The sequence below is a fragment of the Ursus maritimus genome, unplaced genomic scaffold (assembly GCF_017311325.1).
Source record: "Ursus maritimus isolate PB19 unplaced genomic scaffold, ASM1731132v1 scaffold_35, whole genome shotgun sequence".
NCBI classification, from domain to species: Eukaryota; Metazoa; Chordata; class Mammalia; order Carnivora; family Ursidae; genus Ursus; species Ursus maritimus.
The window spans coordinates 12,712,549-12,731,043 of record NW_024426119.1 but is presented as its reverse complement, the minus strand read 5'-3'; the positions used below and the strand labels follow the sequence as shown (position 1 = coordinate 12,731,043).

General features: G+C 32.4%; 1 protein-coding gene across 1 annotated transcript in view; it reads right to left on the bottom strand.

Annotated features, from left to right (window-relative positions):
* Window positions 1-18,495, bottom strand: part of VPS13C (vacuolar protein sorting 13 homolog C) — a 171,127-nt gene that overhangs the window by 138,846 nt on the left and 13,786 nt on the right. Inside the window, exons 3-6 of the mRNA XM_040620561.1 lie at window positions 17,080-17,122; window positions 14,218-14,313; window positions 12,624-12,725; window positions 2,047-2,156 (exon numbers count right to left, since the gene is read on the bottom strand). Of these exons, the coding sequence (XP_040476495.1) occupies window positions 2,047-2,156; window positions 12,624-12,725; window positions 14,218-14,313; window positions 17,080-17,122 (351 nt within the window). The remainder of the gene's footprint in view (window positions 1-2,046; window positions 2,157-12,623; window positions 12,726-14,217; window positions 14,314-17,079; window positions 17,123-18,495) is intronic.

Sequence of the window (18,495 nt, the reverse complement as noted above, 5' to 3'; positions counted from 1 at the left end):
GCTAGGATTATCCATATTTTATAGGCAGGACACTGATATGACACTTTCCCAGTGGAACTCTTTTCTGATGAAGTGAACTCTTTTCTAACTAGATTCTTGTTTAAGCAGTGAAAAACAGACAGTTTTATGTCTATCATTAAAGATGTTCTTCAAATATAAATAAAACAAGATGTCACAGATAATAACACTGTCACTAAATTACTTTTCAAACATTTATGATTTTCACACTTAGAAATGTGAACTCTTTAAGTCTTTAATGCCCTTAACTTTTCAAAAATTCTTTGTTAGGAAACTCCCAAGATTCTTAACATTCAATTTCCATAGTCTCTTTAACCTATGAATTTCAATTTTCAATTTTTCAATTCTTAAGTTATATTGATACACCATGCTTACAATGTACCACAATGAGAACAATGTCATTGTTTTAGACATCATAAGGATGTCCAAATCATATAGGGTTTTTTTGGGCCATGAGAGAAACCAGGGAAACTCAAGAGAGAGGAAAAAAAACATAATGTTCTAAGTCATCCAAAGTATAGTCACATAGACCCTTCTCAAATGCAGGAAAAATGCATGCTCTAGAATAACTGAAAAGCACAAATAGCATTATGAGCTCAGTTTTTAATAACCTCCTTTATTCCCACACTCCTCTTTTTATACCTACGAACAACTAGCTCAAAATCACTTGCGCATATTTCAGAAGGAACTTTCCCAACACACAACCTCACTTGCTAAGCCACTACCCACAAACTATTGCTATCACCCAATGAGCATTTTTCTGATAAATTATTACTTTTCCTCCCCCACTTCCTAAACTCCATTTTTCACTATCCTACGTACAATAATTAAGGTAATCACATTGAAAAAGGAATGATACAAGAAAGATCTCTCTGCATTTTTAATTCTTTTCCTTTTAGATTATTTTAGCGTATTTTGTCAGTGATACCAACTTGATCATAATTGATGTACTTAGCCCACTCCTATGCATCTCTGTATTTTTTTTATTAAAGAAAGAGAAATGATGTACCTTTCTAATTATACTTGCTCAGTAAAAAAAAGCTTAGTTTAAGTTCAAATTGAGGTTCTCATTCATCAATATGCCATTAGTTTTAAGAATAATTCTTTCACTTCCTTGATATGTTGAGTTGATTTGTTTTGCTAAGTTTGTTTAAACAAGGGCATTGATGAGTTAGGTTTTTTGACATTTATTTGTTGACAAAGTTCAGTTTAATGACTACATAAAACCAAAAGGTAAAGTCAATATAAGATGGAGACAGTATATCTTGAAAAACTACAAATGTGTCTTACTGAAATTTAAGTTCTATAAGGAACTTATCAGGAAAAGAAAATAAATTCTATATATGTCAGTACTGCTTTAATTAAATCCAAATTTTAAAAGAGATAGAATAATATTTCCATCATCTTAGGTAAATGAAAAAATTCAAGGTTATTTTACATATTTTTCAAACTTTAAAACAGAGCAATGTATATCTAGCTTAAAATTAATCAGCAAATAGTTTTTAATCAACTAATGTTAAACTCTGGTTGTAAGTGAAGTGTGGTTTCTAAACATGCTTTTGCACATGTATGTGAGTAACTGTGCATGTTCAATCCAATTTGAAGGAATGTAAAGAGAACGGGACTAGCAGTCTGCTGACCTGGGGTTTAGTCCCCTCTCTCTAACTACCATTATAATTGACTGATTCCATCACCACTTGCAACTAATTTTTTTGTCAATATAGTTCCTTAAAGTTATAAGAGTATAAGTCTTAAGGCATTAAAATTCAAAATAAATAATAGAAGACAATCGGAGAATCTGTCATTTTACCTTTAGAAAGAAGCATATGGTGGTTTTATATTTATACACACAAATGCCCAACAAAAAAAAAAGTGTGACACACGAAAGAAGATACAGTAGTGTATTCACCAGGAAAAAAAAAAATCTTGTATTTAAAATCCAGTACAGGTAACCCACAAATCAATAACTATTATAATAAAATATGCATTTAATTACTAACTTAAACTAAATGAATTGAAATTACTTACATCATCTTCATATTTAATGTGAATGTCTGTGATTTTTACTTGTACATTTTTAATAACTTGGGTTGCTAACTTTTCTAAAAATGTATCCTTTTTGGCTTCTTTTGGTTTATCTATAAAAAACAGAAAAATACAAGGTCAAGAGTTGAAATTCTCACATACTTCGTACTCAAATGACCAAAGGACAGCTAAGGCACTACTCAATAGAAAGGACAGCCTATTCTGGTGTCCTTGTTTGATCTTAGATTTTAGATTTTAATATGCACTTGTAACTTAAAACTTATTTTTGAAGTTACACTGTATCTAACATTCATTTTACCTTTGAAGACAGAAATCAAGTGGTGATGTGTATAAATAACACATGGCATAAAAACTACTTTTACCTACCTTTCGAGCGATCAAGACCTTTAAAAGGTTTCTTAAAATGTTTTTTGTGCTTTTTACGTTTACGTCCTTCTCAGTGGAAGCATTTTAGTGAGAAAAGGATAAAATTCAAGTTAGCAGACTAGAGGACAGAAAAGAAAACAAGAGAATTCTTCCTGACAGCAAATTTTGGTACAATTCACTTTACTTTATTCTAAACTAACCTGCTATTTCAATACAAACAGAAGTTCACACACCTTCTTTAGTCTAGAATAACCTTTAATCTAGCAAATAACTTGGCAAATACAATTACACAAAAACTGGGCAAAATATCCATCTATAAAGCCCTTCATAATATTTATGACTTTCTACAATACAAAGTTTAATTTTAATTTCAATGTTATCAAAATATTGGAAATGTAATAACAGAATATAAAACTTTCAGGGAAAGGCTTTCGTAGATATATGGGAGGGACACAGGAACACAAATGAAATGAATGGGCAGGCTGCTGACAGATGACTTCCCTGGATGATACACCTCATAAGCAAAAATACTTTAATGAGTTAAGGATACAAAAAACACCAAAAGGGCAAAAAAAAAAAAAAAAAAAAGTACACTGAACTGTACTTTGAAATTGGCTTAATAATTAATTCCTTTAAAAGCTCATCCTCTTTTATTTGGCACTGCCTCACTTTCATGGCATTAACCAATACCCATCTTATCCAAGTTACAAACCTCTGCGTTTGACTTCCTACTAGACATCATCTCTAGTCTGCACACAAGATGGTCTCTGTAGGTTTCCCCTGCCTCTAGTCTCCACTCTACCTCCTACTAAACATCTTTCCACAGTGCACCAGACTGATACCTTCTAAAATACCATTCACGGCCTGTTAATCCCCTGCTCAAAATTCTTCTAAAGGCTCTCTGCAGCCTGGCAGATAAAATGAAAAGGTGTAGCATGACACAAAGTTCCTTTCATGACCTAACCCCTAACTCCCTGTGCTGTTCTATCTCCTCTACTCATCCTTGAATCGGACACTTCAGAAACACTATTCTTAATTTCCAAAACAAGCCTAAGATCCTAATGGCTAATGCTGCTCTCTCTCTATATATATAGATCATTCTCTGAACTTCAGTTACCCTCCCTGAAGTTCTTCACCAGGCAAACTCCTAGGAGGCTCCCAAATCTCAGGTCCACTAAGGCCTGTCTGAAGCCTTCTTCAACTATTTCAAGCAGCTCCAGGGCCACCTACCTCTACACTTTATATAGACTTCCACTAAGCAGTGATTATACTGAAATCGAAATGTTTGTACAACTGTCTTGTCACCAGGCAGGACTCCACATTAGGGCAGGAATTATCCAGTATCTGGGCACAAAGCACATGATACACATCTGTTCAAATGAATCAAAAAATCCACATTGAACATTATAATAAAATATATAAGTTCAGTTCTTATTTTTTATATAGTATTTGACAGACTATACATGAAATTTGGATTGAAATTTTAAAATTGTTCTTCCTCGATATTTTAAAGCAAATTGTCCTGCCACTATAAAAACTATAAAGAACCAAATCCTGGATTTCAAGAATAAACCTTGAGTTTCAAGAGGAAGATATTTAATAAACACACAGAGAATCTGGACTTTGCTATTACCAGTATTTCTTGCCATAATGATGGTCCCTGAGTATTTTTCATTCATAAATTAAACATTTAGAGAAAAACTGAGTTTTCAAAGAAATATCACTTGAAAAGAAACAAGAAAGCCAGAGTGGCCCTGAAAACCATCCCACTTGGCTAGAACAGCTTTCAGAAACAGGTTTAGCTGCCTGGGTTTAGATCTTACCACAACTCACTCTTCTCATCTTTCTGGCTTCACAACTGTTTTAGCTCCATGTTCCATCTTTGATCTCAATGTTACATGTATCATGTTTAAAACTTTCCAAATACTTGCAAAATCTAATCTGACTGCTACACAGTTCTTTAAAGTTTCTATTTAATGTGATGGATACTAAATTTGTGATTCTTTTATTTTTTAATAATATTTATTTTGTTATATTAGTCACCATACAGTACATCCCCAGTTCTTGATGCAATGTTCCATGATTCATTACTTGCATATAACACCCAGTGCTCCATGCAATATGTACCCTCCTTAATACCCATCACTGGCCTATCCCAATCCCCCACCTCCCTCCCCTCTGAAGCCCTCAGTTTGTTTCCCAGAGTCCACATAAATTTGTGATTCTGTATCACTCTTTAAATTAGTCCTCAAATATCTGGGAATCGTGACACCTTTAATACACTTACTTGAGAACCCTTAAAAGTTTTTTATTAGTGTGGGTTACAATTATTGATATTTACCATATTGGAAATCAAAACAGAAATTTTAAAAATATTTATTAATTCATATTTTAAAAAACATTACATAAAAAAAACATGTGATAGCACTGATAACACATATTTATGAAAATAACTATATTTTCCAAACAAAAAGTTGTAGTAAAAAGAGAAGCACTGTTTTACATTCTTACAAATCTCTTTAATGTCTGGCATGGCAGAAGACAGCTAGATTCACCTATCTCCTTCTGCCTTTGGTCTGCTGTAATGTTGTTTAGATTGAAGCACATGAAGAAAATCTGACCTAACTACAGATATGTAATAAAAAAGGGAGGAATATCCTCATGGTCTTTTCATGTAATTATGGATACTACACCCAAACTCAACAAGTAGTAATTTCTTAAAGGTTAGGTGCATTTTGGAATCTGAAACTCAATCAATAAATTTTTCATCTGAATTAAAATCAACTGGTCTACTTACACTTTAAATGGACCTTTGACACATACCTCCTTTTTTATCATGCATTGGTAATATGGAAATATTGCTTCATTGAATTATGCAGATTTTCTCAATGTTGAGTGATTTCATTATTTAAAATCAAAAAGCACATTTGTTAGTATCACCACCAATCTCACCAGAAAAGTCTTTTAAGTACTGGCAAGCTGCCAAGCTCCAGGTGGCAAATACAAGTTTCCAAAATTCTAATTTTTGCTCAAAAACTAAAAAATCTTATTATTGGCAGCAAACATCATCAGTTTTTTTCTTGAAGTTGTTTTGTTAAACACCCAAACACCCAAATCTGAAAAATAGTCTGTCAATCACTCTTCCGTGTAAAATGGTTTTCCAGGGAAAAAGCAACTAGGTCAGCTGACAATTCAAACAATGCACAGGTATTCTTCCTTGTGACAATTATCCTACTTATCTGCTTACTGCCTATTTTCCTACTTTGTCACATAAAATATTAAAAGACACATACTCAAGAGCTTAAGTTTATTAAAATTAAATTTTTCCTATTCCATCAAAAACATTCATAAGTAAAACTAGTGCTCTTTTTCTTTTGTTTCATCTTATTTTTTACTGTGAGTACATGGTATTGAACAATACAATGGCTGCTAGTAAAGTTTGGTGCCACTACCCTGATTCATGCTAAGACAACCACAATTTTACCCAACATTGCTTTCACACCACCAGAACCAGTGGTGGCACAGTGAAAAATCACATTCTAGTATTATTATGAAAATAGTTTTGATGTTCTGAGAAATATGCTCTGGAATAATTTTTTTAAATGACATCAAATAAGGTAGGAATATACATCATAAAGTAAAAAGATGAAATGATCATGAGTCTACATTAAGTCCTAGCCAAATGAATCAGATATCATCAACAAAATTAACTATTCTCACTTCAGAATCACCGATATTCTGGGCCCAGTTTTTTATCCAGGTTAATGCAGTGTTTTAAAAAAAGTAAACTCTGAATCAATTAGGTTTTGCTTTATAGTGACCACTGTCTGTTTTGGTTTTTTGGGGGAGAGGGATTGTTTTTACCACCAATGTTACCCAGTGATTTTTGTTATGACTTGTATGGGCACTAGAATTCATTTGTACCTTGAAGGCAGATTACTCCTAGGAGGATCAGAAAACACTGCCCTGGCAGACTGCAGAAAGTTGGTCTAATTATAACAAAATTAAACAGTGAGCCATGAGTATTTCCAGACTATCTTTTATATTAAAGTAATTGTAAGACAAATTAACATAGTCAGTTACACTTGCTAAAGGGATAGATTTTATTAAAAGAGAAACGCCTTTCAGGGTAATTTCACTCAATGCTGTGAAATTTGCCATGCAATTCTTCTTCCATTTGTCAAATGAACCTAAATATTAAAGAAGCTTCTAGCTGCAAAAGTAATTCTAACATAATGCTTATTGTTTACGTTTCTAGTACAGACCCCACTTGCCATTTAATCAAAACAAATTTTAAGTGTGACTAAGTTAATATAATAAACTCCAATAAAGTTATCGAAAATATAATCAAATACATCAAAGTATTTTTATAATATCAGAATTATTTTAATGTACTTGTATGTATTAAACTCCCTTCCATACAAAAAATCTTATTGTAAATCCTAAAGCAGTCAGCCTTCAAATCTGCCTTTTGTGAAGCCTCAAATTTCAATATGCTGTATAAGACCATAGTGCCTCTGGAGCTCCTACAGAGATAAAGCAAATCAGGAAGAATATGAAGAACCCCAGAGGAACACTTCTTATCAAGGCTCTAAATAAAGTCTCACTCACTAAAAAAGGTCCCATTTTATTGCTTTTTACAAGTCTGAAAACCACTGCTATAGAGAGGAATTGACTAATTGAGAAACTACTACCCTACAGAACCAAAGTCAGGAAGGTAGTCTGGATTTGAAAGTTATCTACAGATCGAACTGTAAGCTTCACAAGGACAGGAGATCATCTTTGCTTCACCCCATGAACATTCAGCATCCAGCACAGTGCTTGCCGTAAGAAGACACTAAATATTTAGTGAATGAACAAATGGCTACAAAAGGTTGGGAAATGGAAATGATGGTAAAGGAGAAAAACATGAATTACATTTCCATATTTTCTTTAAAAAAATGGCATATCATCAAATGGGCTCCATTAAAAGCTCAAAAGTGGATGTGAATATAATTTTTATATAGCTAAATATAATGAACCATGCATACCCACCAGGCTTGATGTCCTTGTAAACAAAGCTTTCCAAGCCATATATGAACTCCCCTGAATGTGCGCCTGCATCCGCATGGCAGCAATAACCAGAATGCAAAGCATTTAATTTCACATGTAAAACATGTCTAAACTTAATTCAAAGAATTAGAAATCATGTAACAGACAAGTAAAATGTGGCAACACCAAAACAATATTTCTAAGGAAATATTCACAGTGAACCCATTTCCTTTACAAACTTTATCATCATAATATTATAACAAAATTTCCTAGTGATAAAAATTATAACAATTAATAATTTCAAATTAAGCAAGGCAGACAAATATCAATTATGGCTAATGTCTCATTGAATTATTTGAAATTTTCAAACAGAGCAAAGTCTGCTATTTTGGTTCCCTTTTTGCCCACTGTTTTAGCCATTTGCAGAATGAAATATTGCTGTGATATTTACACTAACTTCGGAGTTAGGTTTAGTCTGATCTGTTCCCTTTAGATATACTGTCTGAATCCTTTCTATCCATTCTTGTTAGTGTTGGCTACATAGCACCGTCCTCCATTTCCCTCCTCACATACAGACACATGAAGGCAAGTTTAACCTTGCTAAAACACAGCTTTGATGGCATCACGCCCTGGTTTTTAAAGAAAGGAAAAGGAAAACTTATTACTGACTCTCCCAATGGTTACAGATGGAAGTCCATGATAACACAGAACTAAAAATATAGGATCTAGATAGAACCAGAGCAGGTTCAAATTATAGATCTATCATTTACTACATGTGTGACTTAGGACTAACTTGCAGCTTTCTCAGCTGTAAAATGGAAACAATAATAGACTTGTATCACAGAATGATGACTATTAAATAAGTCAATACATATGAAGCATTTGAAGAATGACTGGCAAATAGTAAATACTCAATAAATGTTAGCTGCTATCATTGTCATAACCATCACCATTATCACCATCATGGCATGCAAATCTCTGAAACTTGACCTAAACTCAGCTTCCCAACTTATATCTAACTAACTACATTCCCTCAAACCCCCAAATTCTTAGCTATTCCCCCTACATGTTCTATACTTCCCTCTCTTTACTGTCCCCTCTACCTAGAAGACCCTCTTCTCCTTTTCTGCAAACTCATTTTTAGACATAGCTAAAATATTTATCTTCACAGTGTCTGCCCTGATCTCTTTGGCTTAACGTGGTATGTTCATTCTGAACTCCGTTACCACTCTTATCTGTACCTCTTTGAAGAGACTCAATACTTTCTCCTGTTTAGGATTGATTACGCACATTTCTTATTTTCTCAACTAAAATGTAAGGTTTTTGACAGCAGGATTCACGGATTTTCTGATTTTTATGTTTCCAACAACATGTTGAGCAGATTGGTATCAGAATTCTAAAAAGTACCTGGTAACTAAATGATATTGCCTTCAAAATTCTAATTTTAAACCTAGCATTCTATTCCCCAGCCAAATAAAACAAGTGCTCAAGTAAAGACTTTCAGACTTGAAAGCATTTTTACAATTATATCTAATGTATTTTTCTTAAAAGCTATGGGATACAGCAAAGTAACTAACAAAGAACAATAGGCAAAGGACCCAGAAAACAGTGAATTAAACACAGAATAGGGATGAAGACAATCCCGAGATGACAACTGCGCAGCAGGGCTGAAAAAGCAACCATTTCAAAGGGAGATCTCCAAGAGAAAAAAGGGTCCAGGGAGGGGACCAATAGGTGAGTAGGGGCAACTGGAAAATAACACTGATAGTCATGTAACAAATTTCACGTAGCAAATGAAAAGAATTAAACGTAAATTTACACAGAAAACAAAGCAAATGAAAAAGAAGCATTTACAAATTCAAGAAAAACAAAACGTTGCATAAGAAAGGAATATAACCATAGTACAACATTTAACCTACACAGTGAACAATTACACCATCATAGTAATGTAAATTCTGACTACTAATTGGCCAAACATTAGGACATAACCATATTATGAGAAGGAGGGGAATTTAGAGTGAAAGGACATGGTAAGAGAAGTAAACTCCCTGACTACCGTAAGAGGGACCCTAGATAATACCATTAATAGATTAGATAATGACAGAACATTAGTTTTTCTAAGACCGTGGTTCCCTTGAAGGAATGGGTTTAAAGGGTAAAGAAGAGCGCAACAGGAGACTGACATTTTTCAACAGAAGTCTTTTTGGCAAAACTATTTAATTTTAAGGTGTGTGTATACATCACTTAGATAAAATTAACATTTTAAATATAGAATATATAGGATTTGGGAATCTTTGGCCTCACTAGGAATTTCATTTTTCCCTTTATTTTATAATAGCCTTCCAGGAAAATAAACTTACTACAATAAAATAAAAGGAGAAAAATACCAAGAAGTTTATTTTTACAGTTGAGCAAACTGTTTAGAAATGAACTCACTTACATATCAATTTGATTTTTTTCCCACATGATTGTGGGCAGTACTGTACTTTAACAAAAGAAACAAAGTAAAAATACTTTCTTAAAGCAGATTAGCATGATGATTTTGTTTTCAATTTTATCATCTGCTGCTAAGAGTTGAATCACTTTCTCTCCTTACCTCTCTGAGTCTCTACACGTGCCATGGTACTTTTATGCTTTTTTTTTTCTTAAAGATTTTATTTATTTATTTAACAGAGATAGAGACAGCCAGCGAGAGAGGGAACATAAGCAGGGGGAGTGGGAGAGGAAGAAGCAGACTCACAGCAGAGGAGCCTGATGTGGGGCTCGATCCCATAATGCCGGGATCACGCCCTGAGCCAAAGGCAGCCGCTTAACGACTGCGCCACCCAGGCGCCCCACTTTTATGCTTTTAAAACCAAGAAATAAGTGAAAAAATAATAAGCCTCAAAAATAAAGTATGGCATTAAGTAATAATTATTAATAATGGAGAAATGCAAAGCATCCAAAGACCAGGGTGTCTTTTATCATTCATATGAATAATAATACATGAAAATGTGACCCACATTCATAGAAAATTTAGGGAAAAAATCATATGCAGTCAAGATAATTAAATTCAGTGCAATTAAAAAAGCAATATCAATATATATCCCAATTATCCCATATATCACAATTTATCTCTTTTATTTTTTTAAGACTTTATTTTTTAGTAATTTCTATACCCAACATGGGGCTTGCACCCACAACCCCAAGACCAAGAATCACATGTTCTACCAATTGAGCCAGGCAGGCAACCAGAATTCATCTCTTTTATACTCAAAACATTTTTCTAAAAAATCTAAAATAATAATGTTAAAACTCAGTATCACTTTCTGAATTTTAGTTCTATATCAGCAAAACCTAAATTTTATCATCCAAGAAGCTACACTGTAATTATTATATATTATATAAGTCTAATAGTCCTATTCACACAAACTTAGTGCCACAGATGTTCAGCCCCTATAAATATATCAAGTCATCCTTAATAGCCTCTCTGCCAGGCCTAAACATATAAATTTCCTAAGCATTAAAGATCCAGGAGTCAAAATTTCATACGTACTCAATATAAAATGTATAGCACATTATCATTTGCCAATTAAGCTGTCAACTACTAAAACAGGAGAGACTATACATGCTTTTTCTTACAGTTCACTGGAAACGTGAAAATATTTTTTAAACAATCACAGTTATTTCCATCCAAAAATAAAAAAGAAAGAGGAATTTGGGGTTTGTTTCTGAAAAGGAAAAATATAACTTAATTTTGTATATACATAATAAATTATATGAGTGTATAATTATGCTGTTATATATATATATTATGATACATTTTATTACCTGTATCAATTTATCTAAATATATGTCAATATGCCTACTCAAGGATATGTACCATTAAATACAGTGTGTTAAAAAATATTCTTAATCTGACCTATATCAAGAAAGAAATGAAATTCTAGTGCTCTCCAAGTCTTTCTCCTCATTTTATGGTACTATTTCCATATATACTAATTACCAAAAAGTGAAAAAAAGTAAACAATCACACTGAATTGTCATAAAACAAAACCATTTTCATCTTGCTTTATTTAGCACTAAAAAGTAATAGAAAGAAGAACACTGTTTTCATAAAAACACAGAATTCTTAAACTTCGGAAGACAAAATATGCTCAAGTATGAAAAGAGAAAGAAAAAAACATTTTTAAGCTTTTAAAATTTTCTTCCATTAAGACAGCCTCCTCTGTATTTTAAGTTTTTAAGTAATTTTTTTGTGTAAGAAATTTTTTTGTATAAGAAAAAGCACTTGGGGCAAAAAGAATTAGAATCATTGATAAAGAATCTTAATGAGCAAGCTATTTTTAAGAGAGATTTACTGATTCAATTAAATGTCAGCAGCTTAAGCTAGGAAACAAAATCTTAGTATATCTGAATATAATTTCTTAGTATATCTGAATATAATGCTGAATACAATCAGCAACTGGGGTGTAATCTGACTTGAAAGAGAAAAACTGGAAATTTGGAAAAATCCTTCAACTTATCACTCTATAGACTGCTTTTTCATCTTATCCTTATTCTTGCTCCATAAGACAAATCCAAATAGTCATCAGATTTATTTAGATAAAAATAAAAAAGTAAAACTTAAGGCAAGATGTTAAAATGTTGAAATCTGAAGAACCAGGTTTTAAAAAGTATCCTATACAATATAAAGAGATACAGCTAGGAACAGAATTACAGCACCATTTCCTCTAAACATTATCTCACTATACTGATATGCTGAACCTCATTATCTTCCATAGATACATCTAAAAATGTAGATTAAGAACCTATTAACATTTGGCAAAAACAAACAGGTCTGCAAGAACTCACGGAAAAGTCTCCAAAAAGTAACACTGTAAAAATGACTAGTTGAGGAAAGTGGGAAAATTAAACTGGCAGTGAGATAATACAATCACATGGCAATGATTCCTAAATGTAAGGCATGAAAATATTTATAGTCAATATTTTGAGATATAATTTTAAAAGAATATTCTTTCTTTGGAACCATGACTTATGGAGGCTTATGAAAGCATCCTCTCTACAGTGCATTAAACATATCTAAAATATAGGTGTATGTAAGTTTATCTAAAACATGAACATATTGTACCACTTCTCAGCCTTTTGGCTAAGATCATGTGTAAAACATAAGCATATTGTACCTTTCTCTGCTGCTTTTTGAAGGGCTTCTTCAATTCGGGATAGCTCTTTCTGTTTAATATCTTGCAAGGATTTTTCTTCTTTTTCAGCATCATATTTAATACCTAAAAATATATAGTTAGCTCACACACTAGGAAAGGCAATTATTAAATAAAGAGGAAAAGTTCAATCACATTATGATTGAGTGTTTATTTATACTGTAAGTCCTGTAAGCCATTTTCTTTGTAACTAAAAGAGCTGAATTCTTTAAATTAGTTTTACAAAAAGTTTAAACATAAATAAATGATTCCTATTTATTTACAAAGCTTTTATCAAAACAGAACCGAGGGAAAGAGAGAAATTAAAGGGATAGAGGAAGAAAGGAAAAAGGTTAAGAGGGGGAAAGAGTGAGTAGAAAGGTAAAAGGGAGAAACAGAAGGATGGCGGAAAATATAACAGATAATTTCCAGTTATTTTGTCTGAGGGGTAAAATTTTGAGTAACTATAAAATACATGTAACACCCAGTACTAGCTGGTATCAATACAGACTAATAAAAAGACTTTCAGAAAGTAATTCAAGAATATATATCAACAATCAGAAAATATATATTTCCTTTTCATCTAGAAATCTCATTTCTGATAATGTATCCTGAGGAAATAACAAAAAAGAACAAAAAAGATATCTATAAGAATGAGGTGTTTATAATGTTCAATGTATGAGCCCAGCTCACAATGAAATATCATACAGCCTTTCAAAATTACCACTATCACATATCAAAAATATACACATTAAGTAAAAAAAACAGATCCATGTTGTATATATAATGTGATAAATGCTATATCAAATCAAATACGTACATAGTAAAGATTGGAAAGCAAAATATAAAAATAAAAATTGTGTTCGCTTTATTGTTGGGAAAACAAGTAATTTCTCCCTAAAATATCCAAACTTTTCTTAATATTATATTGTTATTCTAACTGAAAAAAGAGTTATAACAAAATATATTACCTAAATAAGCACTACTCTAAGGGTTTACTGTATGGTGACTAACATACCATAATAAAAAATTATTTAAAAATTAAAATAAATAAATAAATAAATAAGCACTACTGCTTTACATACAACATTCATTAAAAATTAAAATACTTTCATTTACAATGAAAAAAAATTACCTATTTCACACACATTTTTGAACGAACATTTATTCAAAACCAGAGGCAACAAAATAGAGGGAAAAAAATTTCCATTCTTTAAATCTGCAGATTAACGCATCAGTACTTTTTAAAAACTTATTTCATTTCATTCTCCAAAAGGAAATTATTTAATGCATCTCAACTTAAAATGAAGACTTAGTTACAAAATAAATATTCACAGAGAGGAGAATAAATTTAACAAATGGTTGGAATTATTCTTTCCAACAACAACATAAAAATATTTTATGTACAATTGTGGCAATATATATGTGTATATATGTAAAATATATGTCTATATGTGATATGTGTATATGCTTAGTTTATTTAAAGTATCTTCTATTAAACATATTAAAATATCTAACCAAGGCAACAATTTAATTTCACTATGCTGTTGCTGAATGGTTATAACCCAAAACAACATACTTGCTCCAGGGACAACAAGCAGGTACAGTCCCTCTAGGGTCGCAATAACTGCTTCTCCATAAAGGTTCTTCCAAGGAATCTTCAAAGTTAATTTATCTAAAGAAACATAATTTCAACCTTAAATTCTTATTTGGGCGGCTCCAGAAGATACACATTTCCCCTTTCCAATTAGAGAAAAGGTATAACAAAACCCTTCACACATATAATATGTATATCACTCAGAAAAATGAAAAGATTCCAACACTGAAGTTTGCAAAGATCTCTTCCATATTAGTTACTATTAGAAGTAACTATTCATACTGCTTTATACTTTTCAAACTTTCTGATATCATTTCATTTGATATTCCCAACATAGGAGAAGAATGAGACAGCTATTATTTCAATTTTGAAAACAGGAAACTCATTCCCAGAGAAGTTAAATAAATCACGTAAGTCTACTTAAGTCATCAGTGTGGATGCCAGAGTGACTCAACTACTTATACCACCAGAATTACTGGCACCTTTAAATAAAAATGCCCAAAGTTCAAAGAACTGTTTAACAGGAGAATAAGCAGAAGAGAAAATAAAACAGTGCAATGTAAGGGAGCATATTTTGATTCACCTGCATGGCTTATGTAGGTAAGCCAGTTTTACCTGGGAATCTCTTCCCACGGTTAAAATCTCAAATCATTTCTCCATTTAAATTTTATTTTTCTTCTGTTTATAAATCTGTTGAGTTTCCTAAATAGCTCCCATGTCAGGGGAGTCTAGAGGTAATGCCAGTATACTTTTGGGCTATTTCTAAGTCTGATGACTTTATAGCGAGAACCACCTATATGTATAACAGATACTGTTACATATCTAGCTAACTTAGAAACTCCTAAAAAGTTGATCTGAGGGGTGCCGAGTGGCTCAGTTGGTTGAGTGTCTGACTCTTGATTTCTGCTCAGGTCATGATCTCCGGGTCCTCAGATAAAGCTCCGGATGCGGTCCCTGCTAGGAATGGAGTCTGCTCAAGATCCTCTCCCCCACCTCCCTCTGCCCCTCCCCCTGCTCACGTGCATGTACTCTCTCACTCTCTCTAAAATAATAAAATCTTTAAAAAAAAAAAAGTTGATTTGATTGCCTTATCGTGAGCATGAGACTGAAAAAGTCAGAAATGCCCCTTTAACTAGAGCACAGCAAAAAACGGATTGTCTGTTCCCTATACCTTTTCTTCTCTCCACTTACCCTAACTCATTATCTTCCCATCCTTCATTATCCTGAATTCCACTGTAATTAAGTTAGTTATTTCACTGCCTCCCATTTATAGAACAGGAAATTTTTAAATCTTTAAGTAAAAGGATAACCAAGGAACACGAACAAATATGTCTAGCCCTTAGAAAACCAAAACATTCTTGAGCTTACTTAGCCACACTGACTTTACAGGTTAGGTGTAATATTTTAACCTAATAGAAATTGAATAACTAATATAAATGCTCCATAAACCAAAAAAGGGATAAATAATAAGAAAATATGCTTTGCATCCTTATATGTAAAGGGTCAATGAGTAACCCTGATGGGAGTCATTAAATTCTTACAGTATTTTAAAAGAAAAAAGAACAAAATGTGAAACATTAGCAAACCTCTTCTAAAATATAAACCTAGTTCTAGTAATATAATAATGTAAAAGTTCTTTAGTCAAATACAACTCATCCAATACTCTAAAAATGCAATTTCAATATGTCCTAAAATTGGACCTAACTTCTTTGGAGACAAACATATATTCATCTTGCCTCTCCCACAGCTACCTATGTAGTCTCACACATAACAGTGTGTGCGTAAATACCTCAAAGGCAAAAGAAAGAATGAATGGTTTTAACTTTACTCTAGGATTTCAATTAAGCATGCAGAACCACAATACTTCAAGAGACCACCACAGCTAAATATCACCACTTCACACAGCACAAGGCTCTGTATGACAGACAAATGAAAAAGAATAATGCATGCCCACGGATGCTTTCAATCTAAGGGAATGTCTTCTGTTTCAAGAGACAGAAACATAAAAATGTTATTTTAAAAGGAACACGTACAGGTGATATAAAGTAGACTCAAACAGAAGTATTCAAGTAATCGCGAAGAGATGCTAGAATAGTGAAAGACAAAGCCTTCCCTGAATACAAAATAAATGAAGAAGGAAAGCCACATGGTGAAATAGCAGGGTGATGAAGTAGAAGGACTGATGGTGGGCATAAGTGAAAATTCTAAAGTAAGAGCAAGTTGTCTAGGGCTGTAAATTACATTTTTAAAAAAGTAAAAATCAGGTAGTATGGAATAGTTGAGAGGACTTCATGGGTTAACGTTCTATTAAAAAATTTCTTCAACAAAGATGAAGGCTTAGCTATGGATGATCTTAGTGTAAGAGTTTAGCCTTTGCAAAGACTTTCTACTTACCAAGACATATCCTCTATACCACGTTGCTGCATAATATATCAAGCGAAATGATTGAACAAAACATGAGGAAAATAAGCTACACCTAAATTTTACTAGAGTTTTGCAAATTATACCACTCTCACATATAAAGAAAAGGCATACAGAACTTACATATCAATTTTGAAAATCAAGATATATTTTGTGTAGTAGAACCAAAGCCTAAAAGGTATCATTGCACTTCAAATGTCCTTTCATTTTAGAGGGTAATTTTCTACCCTTTCGTCAGAAATTTTGAAGTATTTATGTATTACATACAACATATATTAGGCCCAGAGCTCCAAGAGCTCTAGCCAACATAAGCCAAAAACCTCTCACATTTTTGTTCAAGCTAAAAAATGTTTTAGATTAAATAACACCAGAAAAATAAAAAAACTAAAAGGATTAAGAATAACTCAAGTGAATAGTACTTACCAATTTGGCCAGCTTTGACTTTAAAAGGAACATCCAACTCACTCTTCAAAAGGAAGAAAAAAATTTAAAAGAAATTTTAAATTATTAAGCTCCCCCCAAATCATCTATGTATCATCATCTAAATACACAATCATCTCAAAGGAAAAACATGAAACAAATTTTCTGTATTTGAGTAACTCAGAACATTGTTGGGGAAAAAAAGTTTCTATTGACTTAAATTTGCCTTTGAGGAAAGAATTCACAAGAGAAACAAAACTATAAATAGGAACAATAGGAAAAGAGTTTGTAGCTAAAGAAAGTAATTGGATAAACTGGTTCCTTGTTTTAATAAACCAAACCAAGACAGATAGAAATGCCATGAACTTTTAAAATAATGATGGACGCTGCTTATCTAAAATACTAGAATAGGAAAAAAAGAGTCCCTTCACAAAAATTAGTTGAAAACAATAACTGAACAACTATTTCACTCAAATAAAACATTTGGTAAATAAACAAAAGAATCTTAAAAGAAAAGGGAGATTCTCCTCTTATTACTTACCAAACTAGCATTTACTTCAGATTAAGTTACTGACAGGTACCAATCATTAATAAAAACAAACTTTCATTTAGCTGGATTCCAAACCACTAGAAAGTACAAATAACTTTTTTATTCACAGAGTACTAAACACTAACTGATATTCACAATGATCACTTGAATCTTTAGAATTATTAAAAATTAAACCAATCGGAATAGCCCTGTTGTTAGATGTACCTTATTACATACTATCAACCTGATGACGGAAATATAGTACTTTAGGTAACAATTAACTAAAATAATCAATTTACCCAATCATCTGATTACTCAAACATTCTAGGTGAATAGGAACTGAATATAATACTGATCTTTTTGTAGACCAAAAACAAAATTTCTCTCTGGTGGTAAGAGAGCAGCTCTATACCCAAGGTGGCAGAAGCAGGTGGGGGGGGGGGAATGCATTCAAGGGCATTCATATTGTACTTTATGTTATGCAGAATACCAACTCTGAACTATACACTTCTGAAAGTTTGGGCTCATGCTCACTTTGATCCTCATGAAATAATTTTTCACAAAAAATAAATGTAAAGAATCCATATTCAAAGTAAAACCTCATCAATCCAATTTAATCAGGGAAAGGATATTAGTTTGAATTAATGGAGAATATTAATTACAAAAGAATTTATTATATTTAACTATAACCCAAATTCAAACTAGGCTAACACAGAGTTCAACTGGTCTCTTAAGTATGTTAGATATATATCCTCTCACCCCAATTCTATTTATACTTCTTTCCTTCTAAAATATTTTCCTAAAATGGGGAAAAAATAACATTTATTCCAATCTCCAGCAAAAGAGTCTTAAGTTCCAAATTTTGGGGTAAAATTTAAAAAGTTGCAGCA